Here is a 10,000-nt window from a genome sequence, read left to right as displayed (position 1 = left end):
CATCCGCCGTTTAAAACATTTGCTGGATAAGTTCGTGGTTCATTCTGCTGTGGCGATCCCAGATTAATAAAAGGACTAAGCTGAAAAGAAAATTAGTGAATGAAAATCACATGGAGCTCTTGAAAATGTAAAATTTACTGTCCATGCACCTTAATGTTGTTCATTTGTAGATGTATAATGTCTCAATATTTGAAGGCAGATTTATAAATAAATATAGCAGTGAAACGATCCCATCCTCATTCAGCAGTTGAACGAACTGCTGAAGAAAACAAAGCTTTTAAATGCAGTGTTCAGACTGTAGTCACGAGATGCTCACGGGTCACACACTCAATCACAGCATTCAGTCTTCATGCACGCAAACACACACACACACACACACACACACACACACTGTTTATATTGTCAGAGTTCAGCTGCTTTTAGCCTGTGTGTGGGTTTCACAAGTCAACACAAACACTAACACAGAGTAAATGAGTGTGTATGGGTGTCTTCCAGTACTGGATTGCAGCTAGAAGGCATCCACATGCGTAAAAGAAATGCTGGAATAGTTGTCGGTTCATTCCGCTGTGGCAACCCCTGAAATAGAGTATAAGTTGAAGGAAAACGAATGAATGAAAACTGATTGAGCTACAGCTCTCCGAGACAGGTTATCGGCATCACTGTTTTTGAACAGCAGCGAGCCGAAAGGAACACTTCACATTATCGACATGCTAAAGCGTAACGCAAAGAGGCTTTTCCCATGTTATGATGCAAATTAATTCATCAGCCAATCAAGGGCTCCCCTTATGTAAATGGTCTCAAACTCAGTTCCTGGAGGGCGGCAGCTCTGCAGAGCTTAGCTCACACTAGCTCCAACTCACACCTGCTCTTTAGTCTAGTAGTCTTGAATACCTTGATTAGTTGGATCAGGTGTGTTTAGTTAAGGTTAGAGCAAAACTGTGCAGAGCTGCGTCACTCCAGGGATTGAGTTTGAGACCTGTGCCTTATTGTAATCTGACTCTCACTATATCAGACCTGTGCATTGCATTGCCCTGTTTGAGTTTAATTGAACCAAATTAGTCACATGAGCCGATCCAAGATGTCCAGCTGGTCACATGGGGCTGTAAAATGCTCAGGTCTGCTTTAGGCCCAATCCCAGTTCTATTTTTGTACTCCTACTACTTTGTCTTCCCCTTGGCCCTTGAAACAGAGTGTGTGAAGGGGAAGGGCTTTAAAATGTACCCCTAAGAAATGAGACAGCACCAGCACACGTCATCATATGTCCTCACCATCTCTTGCTTCATATGAGATCAGATGATGGCGACTGCTGGAGTTATTCCAGTTGTGTTATTTATTTTTGGTGTTTATCTTCAGGAAATCACTGAAGGCATATATCATGCTATCATAACAATCTAATGTGGCAATAAGATCGTAAATGTACTGTGCGTTTAACACAGTGGCCATATTCATCTGTGTAAACACACAAAAACAGCATTAACATTACAGCAGACACTGTGAACAGCTCATTCACAGACACTGGACTTTACTGACAGGGTACTAGAGTGTCATCAGATATGAGTGTATGTTGTAGGACTGTTGTACAGGTGATATTATTATTTGTGTTTTTTAAGCATGATGGTAAAACACCAACACGGTTATGAATATGTAAAAAAAAATCATAATAATGACGAAAAATACTAATTTGTGTATCTCCTTACTTCTGTTTGCAGCTATTCTGCCTGTGTGGCTGGTGTATTCTGGGAAATTTATGTACCCCTTGGTTTCAAATTAATTTAACAAATAAGTTAATTCAATAAAAATTTAATAAATAAATAATCATTCATTAAACGCAATCAAGTTAAAATGTTCAATTAATCGAGATTTTGATTTGAGGCCAAATCAGCCAACCCTATTGCAGATGTAAACATATGTGCTTGCAGCCCAGGATTGTTCTCTCATTAGTTCTCTGCTTTGCTCCACAGGTTTCAAGTGCCCGGTTTGCTCCAAGTTTATCTCCTCAGATGAGATGGACCTTCATCTGGTCATGTGTTTGACCAAACCACGTGTCACATACAACGGTGAGTACACACACTGTGCAAGTCAGAATACTGAGTCCTCCTGTGACATTTTTAGAAATATTTCCCAAGATGATGTTTTCAGCACATTTCTAATCATAATAGTGTTAATAACTCATCTCTCATAACTGATTTATTTTCTCTTTGCCATGATGACAGTACATAATATTAGACTAGATATTCTTCAAGACACTTCTATAAAGCTTAAAGTGACATTTAAAGGCTTAACTAGGGTAATTAGGGTAAAGTTAGGGTAATTAGGCAAGTCATTGTATTACAGTGGTTTGTTCTGGAGACAATCCAAAACTAATATTGCTTAAGGGCTAATAATATTGACCTTAAAATGCTTTTAAAAAAATTTAAAACTGCTTTTATTCTAGCCGAAATAAAACCTAAAACAGAAGAAAATAATATTAGAGGAAATACTGGCCTGCTTTATATTAGCTGACCTTAACTACTATGTACTTTTAGTTAAATTCAGTTCAAGTTAATTTGTTTATTGCTTTTCACTATAGTTATTGGTTCAAAGCTTTGCAAAAGGTGAACATTATAAGTCAGATAAGTAATTATATATTAATTGTCTGTAATTAGTTACCATAAATGTATTCGTTACTAATAACTTTAATTAACTAGTAACTAATAGCTTTTAACAGTTAAAGTTATCATATATAAGCATAGTTCACATGCAAGTGTATAATTTTAAATATTTTTTTACAACTTATTTGGTAACATTTTAAAATAATAGACCATTAATAATGTTAATGCATTTACTAGTTAGGGTATTTAAGCAGGTCGTTGTATAACAGTGGTTTATTCTGGAGACTATCCAAAACTAATATTGCTGAAGGGGGCGAATAATATTGAGCTTAAAATGGGTTTAAAAAAATTCAAAACTGCTTTTATTATAGCCGAAATAAAACAAATAAGACTTTCTCCAGAAGAAAAAATATTATAGAAATACTGTGAAAAACTCCTGAATCTGTTCAACATCATTTGGGAAATATTTGAAAAAGATAATCACAGAAGGGTAAATAAGTTTGACTGTGCATCGCAGAAAAAACAAATACTGCAGTGTTTAACCGTGATTGCAATTAATGGCAACAGAAAAAAGTGATGCGCTCTGCTGAGAGTGTGTGTTTGGATGTGTTTGAATGCTGTAATTATATCTGCTCATGTTCTGACGTGGTTTTCTAGCCTTTGCTGATGTGCTGGTGTTGAAACATCTGCTTCTCCAGTTGGAGACGTGCAGAGACTCGCTGACGCTTATTCAGCTTCTCAATGACTCATTTAGTCTTTACTGTAGCGAAGATGCAGAGTGTGTGTTGTGGAGGGTTTTATTTTGTGTGTGTATGTTTGTTTAGATAATTATCATGTCTCATGTACAGACTCAACAATGGCTCACATCATACAGAAATTAGATTAACTATTTGATGATATACAACATTTATAGTTGTGTAGGGGCTGAAAAGAGTTGTTATTATCTGTGTATATAATGTTTACATTTGGTGGCTTAGTGGGTAGCACTGTGGTCTCACAGCAAGAAGGTTGTTGGTTTGAGCCTCAGCTGGGTCAGTTTGCGTTTCTGTGTGGAGTTTGCATGTTCTCCTCGAGTTGGCGTGGGTTTCTTCCGGGTGCTTCGATTTCCCCCACAGTCAAAACACATGCGCTATAGGGGAACTGATGAACTAAATTGGCTGTTGTGAGTCTGTATGGGTGTTTTCCAGTACTGGGTTGTGGCTGGAAGGGCATCCGCTGTGTAAAAAATATGCTGGAATAGTTGGCGGTTCATTCCGCTGTGGCGATCCCTGATAAATAAGGGACTATGCTGAAGGAATATACAGTAAACAACATTAAGACTCATCATGGTGTCTTTGAATATTGCAATAGAGATTGGTGGTGTTAAATTTTGAGTGAAAAGGTTAAGATCCACTGTTCACTATGAACATTTAAAGCAGGGGTCACCAATCTTGGTCCAGTAGGGCCGGTGTCCCTGCAGGTTTTAGCTCCAACTTGCCTCAACACACCTGCCTAGGTGTTTGTATACCTAATTAGACCTTGATTAGCTTGTTCAGGTGCATTTGATCAGGGTTGGAGCTCAAATCTGCAGGACACCGGACTTCTAGGGACTAGTTTGGTGATCCCTGATTTAAAGCTTCAGTGCACTAATATAATATTCGTCAGTAACTTTGACTCTCATAAAGGACGTCTCAGTGAAGCTTGGTTGTATTTTAACTCTATTAAATTGAGTCTCTTGTCAAACTGCAGATCCAAAGTCTGTTTCTGAGCACCGTCAGCGTATTTAACCGCAGACGTTTCCCTCGTAATCAACATCTTAAAATTTTAAAGCCTGTAAAGAGTCCTCTCGTTTCCATCCACATTCATGTAAACTTTTAGAAATATCACATTTAAAATACTTACAGGAAACACCAAGATTTAATTCTGAAAATTCTTGGTCCCGCTTTATATGAGCTGGCCTTAAATACTATGTACTTTCAATTCAATTTAAGTCAAGTTTATGTGTATAGTGCTTTTCACAATAGTTATTGTTTCAAAGTAGCTTTACAAAAGGACCATATTGCATTACAGTCAAAAGCAGGTTATTATTAGTTACTTATAATAGGTCCAGGCGGAATCTGCTGACATTTTTTGCTATTTCTGCTGAGAATTTTGTTAAAAATCTGCGGATTTCTGCAGAACTATTTTGGGAGTATCATTAGTAAAACTTTAATATGTGAAATAAAAAGTAAGATTTTTTGTTATTTAATTTTTAAAATGCAAACCAATTAGATGCACTTTATTTGGTAAACAAAGCAAGTCTCTCACATAATATCTCTACTAAAAGACAGAAAATATCACTGTACACACTGCATTGTAATTTAATCAAATGAACAATTTTATATTAGTCAATAATATTACTGTAATTCATTTAAAAAACTAAATCAATATTAGGGCTGCACGATATTGGAAAAAATTGACATTGCGATATTTTTTTCCTCTGCGATATATATTGCGATATTTATATATATATATATATATATATATATATATATATATATATATATATATATATATATATATATATATATATATATATGTATATATATATTTACTTAAAACTAGGGCTGTGACGGTCACCATGACAACCGCGTCACCGCGGTGGTCATTGCCACCTCGGTTGTCCATTGCCACCGGCCGTAGTACGTGACGTCACGCACTTTAAAACACAAATTACTGTTATGTTGCCAAGTATTACATATCTGTTAGAATATAACATTAGGCGCGATTCAGCAAGTTCAAGTTCAATCATGAATCTTGTTAGAAAACGAACTCTTACATCTGGGAACATTTTGGATTCGTGCCGAACTAGAAAGGTGAACGAATCAATTTGGATTAAGCTTTTTGTATGGGGGTTTTAAGTAAAGTGTGTTTTAATATTCACTGCTGAGTGCTGAGAGTCCAAACACTGAGGAGCAAATCCATCGATACGCAGATCCACGGGTCCCGAACCATGCAAGCTAGTGGCGATTGACGGCGAGGAAAAAAAAAGCCATGTAGGCTTTTAATCAACTCCTGTCTTCTAAACGCAGAAGCCCAGCTCAGCCAGGCATGGCAGAGGCATTTGCAAAAATGGCCAGATACAAAAGAGAAAGTGATAAATGGAAGACATTGACGAGAAATTGAGCATAGGCTATTTGGTAACTACTTAAGAACGCGCCGCTCCGCAGAGTAGAGAAACCTGCATTGCGAGAAATGCGTGCGGCGGAACAGAAGCAGAAGCCCTCCCTCGCATGGTTGTGAAAAAGTAGCCTGTCTGTGCATTTTTCGCTACAAGCACACCGTCTGACAGTGTATTGCTGGAAACATTATAACTCCATTCTTCACTTAAACCGGACAAAGTCAACATGTTAGTTTTTCTGGCAAATAATTAAAAATATGACTACAAAAGGTGGAGAGAAACTACGCTGTTTTTTTAAACATCTGACTTATATTGTTACTAGGTTAATATTTTCTTTTTACGTATAATTATTAATATTTATATTATTATTACACTGATTAGTAAAGTGCCATTTAGACTTTTTGTTAAGTTCTTAAAAATGTAACGTTTAATTGTTATTATTATACGGTTTCAAGCAGTTAAAGTAATGTAATATTTAACTACAATATTTATAAACAGTTTAGTGTTGTTTTATTAACGAAAGTTCAAAAATAAACATGTACGTTTATACGGATGTTTTATTTATTAATATTAAATTCGGTTATTCCTTAATTTTTACATAAATGGTAAATTAACTTAAGTTGGCTACATTATTTGTTGATGTACGAGATCGAGGAACATGTTTGCCAGTAAATAATGTTCGCACCACTTAAAAAACAAAACAAATGAATAACTTGCGAAAAGGATGCAATAAAAAATGCAAGCGCTTAATCATTCTTCACAATCGGATTCGTACGTGCAATAAGCCGAGGCTATATTGCGCCGACAAGAACAAGCCCTAAAACTAAGTCTAGAGAGAGAATTAATACTAGTTAATATTAATGATTATAAACACGAACTGCGTTGTATGATAAACGCATAACAATGATGTCGTGATCTTTGCTGAAGAACTGTTATCGCCGTCTCCCCAGCCAGGTTTTCATCTGCTTTTTTCCCCTTTTTCTGGATACAAAGTATCAGCGCCAGACCAGTGGTTTAATTTATATTTTACTCTCCTGATTTTTTCTTTTCATTAAAAAATAAATAAATGTTTAAAGTTTTGTATTGCATAGCCTATATATTTTTAAACATTATTATTCAGCCTACCTGCAGCGCATGAGGTTGTGTGCTGGGCAAATCCCCTTTACTCATGCTACCCATTTCATTTATGACACTGTAAACCTGACTTGGCAGGCTGATCATCTTTAAACTCAAAAGGTGTTTTTAACTTGAGACTGCATGCTTCTGCAAAATGTGATGTTTCTTATTACAACTGTTAGCGTTGTCAAAATGAAAGCAAACATTAAAAAGGGTTTTGTTTTATCAATTGTATAGTTTAGTTTTAATAATAGCTAATGTATATAATAAATTATAATATCGATTATTGTGTAGACTACAATGTTCAACAAAACAATTTTATTAGGTTACTCTAATAGACCAAATCCCTAACTGAAAAACGAATGTGAAAATGACAGGCAGTTGCGTCTTTGCTAAAATTAACGACAAATTTCTTTTGCTTTTTTCCCCTTTAGAGATCAAAAGAGCTGTATTTAAATAATTATTTCACTAAAACATGAATTGAATGCCCAGTTCTTTCCCGTGTGAGTTTAGTGCGCCTCCGCCGCGTCTGCGTTTTTAAGGTTACAGGTGCACCCTGACCTGACGCGGGGACCAGATCTCTGTATTGCTTTAATTTCTCAATTTTCATAACTGCATTGCATTTTCATATGGTAAAATATCAAAATTTATGTTCTGAAAGTAGTAGGAATGACGGGAGTGTTAGTAAATAACAGAAAGAACTTTCACTTTTGAGGGAACTTCTGTCACGTGTTATTTTAGTATGATAAAATAAACAAAAATAGTAATGCAGAAAAGTATTTTTCGCTCTGCCAAGCCTTCTCTGTTGCTGTATAGAGAAGCAGCCTGCTCAGTCTCCTTACCCCGGCCCCACCCCGCCCACCGACTCCTGAACGTCTCACTCACTCACTCACTCACTCACGCGGGCATGCAGTGCGGTCTCATGAGGAAACGCAGCTTTTTGATATAATGTTTTTCTTGTTCCCAAATACAAATAATTTATCAAGTATTGTTTGAAATAAGTATTCGTAAAAACACGCTATTCCTGCTTTTCCGAATACCGTATTCCGGTTCGGCTCCACCCTTAATATATATATAGGCTATAATTTTTTTTTTTTTTTTTTGCATCGCACCCTCCTGCGATGTGACTATCGCGGATGCGCACATCGCGATTTCGATGCTGAAACGATATATCGTGCAGCCCTAATCAATATTGATGTACACACATTTACTCAAGTATAAACAGAATTGATGATGGGCTAAAAAATCTGCGGAAATCTGCAGAAAATCCGTGTGCAGATTTCATGTGGGCCTACTTATAACTTTAACTAAATAATTAGTAACTGATAGCTTATAGCCTTAAATAGTTCAAGTTCTCGACTCTGTTGGTGTTTCTGTGTGGAGTTTGCATGTTCTCCCTGCGTTCGCGCGGGTTTCCTTCGGGTGCTCCGGTTTTCCCCACAATCCAAAGACATGCGGTACAGGTGAATTGGGTAGGCTAAATTGTCCGTAGTGTATGAGTGTGTGTGTAGATGTTTCCCAGAGATGGGTTGCGGCTGAAAGGGCATTCGCTGCATAAAAACTTGCTGGATAAGTTGACGGTTCATTCCACTGTGGCGACCCCGGATTAATAAAGGGACTAAGCCGACAAGAAAATGAATGAATGGACATCTATGTTAATAATATCTGCTGATATACACAGACACAACGCTTTATCTGCTGTTCTGAATCAGTTATCTCCAGGGCTTATATGATGGATATCAGCAGATATGGAGCTTTTCAGAAATACTGATGTCTAAAACTTACATTACTGATTTTGTGTCATAAGAATTTAAATTGAGCAAAAACTACATTTATTATTATATATTTAAGTTATGTTCATATATTTATGTATTATTATTTTGTTTATATATTTAAAAATCCGTCTTCTGATTGGTTCTTGGAATATGGCGGCTTTTACTGTCAAAGGCAAGTGGCGATTGGAGGCTTTTGCCAACAAACTGTTATTTCTGTATGTGCTGACGCTGCGATTTAGGTGATTAGAAGCAAATCTATATGTTGATGGTGTACTACATGTGTAAAGCATTCACTCAATGTCATCATCTCATTTTTGCTAGAAGTGCCGTTTACCAGCTTTTTCATCTGAACTTTTCATACATATATATATATATATATATATATATATATATATATATATATATATATATATATATATATATATATATATATATATATATATTAGGGATGCAACAATACAGTTAGTCCAAAGTTCAATACATACCTTGGTTTTTTAACACGGTGTTCGGTTCGGTTCCCATGGCTTGACACGTGTGTTTTTTCTTTTTTATTTTATAGGCAATAGGAACAGTAAGAGGTTAAGGAGAAAAAAAACAAACGATTTATTGCAATACACATTTTGTTTTGACTTAAAAGCCAAGAAAAGTACAGCAGTTCCTAGAGTATTGTATAAAAATAACAATAAATAAACTGAAATCTCACAGCTGCTGTAGCCCATGTACAAACTGGGGAACACATAAAATCCTCCACTTTGAGAATAAACACACGTGGAGTTAATAAAGATAAATTGGCCATTTCAAATAAACATTCTTCAGTAAACATAAATAAACCATCTTCATTATCTCGGTGCTGAAAAATGCGAGACTGTAGTCTGTAACGCGGATCGAGTGCTTTTATAAGATGACAGAAGCCCACATCTCCAATCACCCAAAACGGCTGCAAATCTTCAGCAGTAATCACCCGCACTGCCTTTGTTATTTTATGTGTCTCGGAGCCAGTTGGGTTTGTGTGTTGGAAGGATTCAGTGAGGGATTGTTGCTGTTTGGAGGACTTTATTACCTTCTCTGCTCTCCTGCTTCAGACAGTGATATTGCTGGGTGATGCGCTGCAGATGTGCAGTCATGGTTATACGTGTAAATCAATGTTTGCACACAATTACTTTTTGTTCACTGTTTTTTCTTTTATTGGCATTATACTTACCGGCAAAACCAAAATGTCCTCACACCGCAGATTTGAAAGATGCCGGCGCTTTCTGGTACTGTTGCTTCACTTCACCGCCGCTCGCCATGTTAAAGTGTGGAGTGATAGTCAAGCGCCCCCTAAATTTAGAGCATAGTGAATGGATATTTACTTGCAGGGAGTATATATATAAATATAC

General features: G+C 36.5%; 1 protein-coding gene across 5 annotated transcripts in view; it reads left to right on the top strand.

Moving 5' to 3' along the window:
- znrf2b (zinc and ring finger 2b) overlaps nucleotides 1-10,000 on the top strand; it is a 73,177-nt gene that overhangs the window by 43,185 nt on the left and 19,992 nt on the right. The window contains exon 2 of one of the 5 annotated variants that reach the window (XR_015510635.1): nucleotides 1,962-2,099. Coding sequence is in view for 1 of the 5 variants with exons in the window: in NM_001076728.1 (NP_001070196.1) it covers nucleotides 1,962-2,057 (96 nt within the window). In the remaining 4 variants the exon portion in view is untranslated. 5 annotated transcript variants of the gene reach the window in all.

Source organism: Danio rerio, chromosome 16 (genome assembly GCF_052040795.2).
Source record: "Danio rerio strain M-AB ecotype USA chromosome 16, GRCz13ab, whole genome shotgun sequence".
Classification (NCBI taxonomy): Eukaryota; Metazoa; Chordata; class Actinopteri; order Cypriniformes; family Danionidae; genus Danio; species Danio rerio.
The sequence above is the reverse complement of the archived record's forward strand: the minus strand, read 5'-3'. Positions and strand labels throughout refer to the sequence as shown.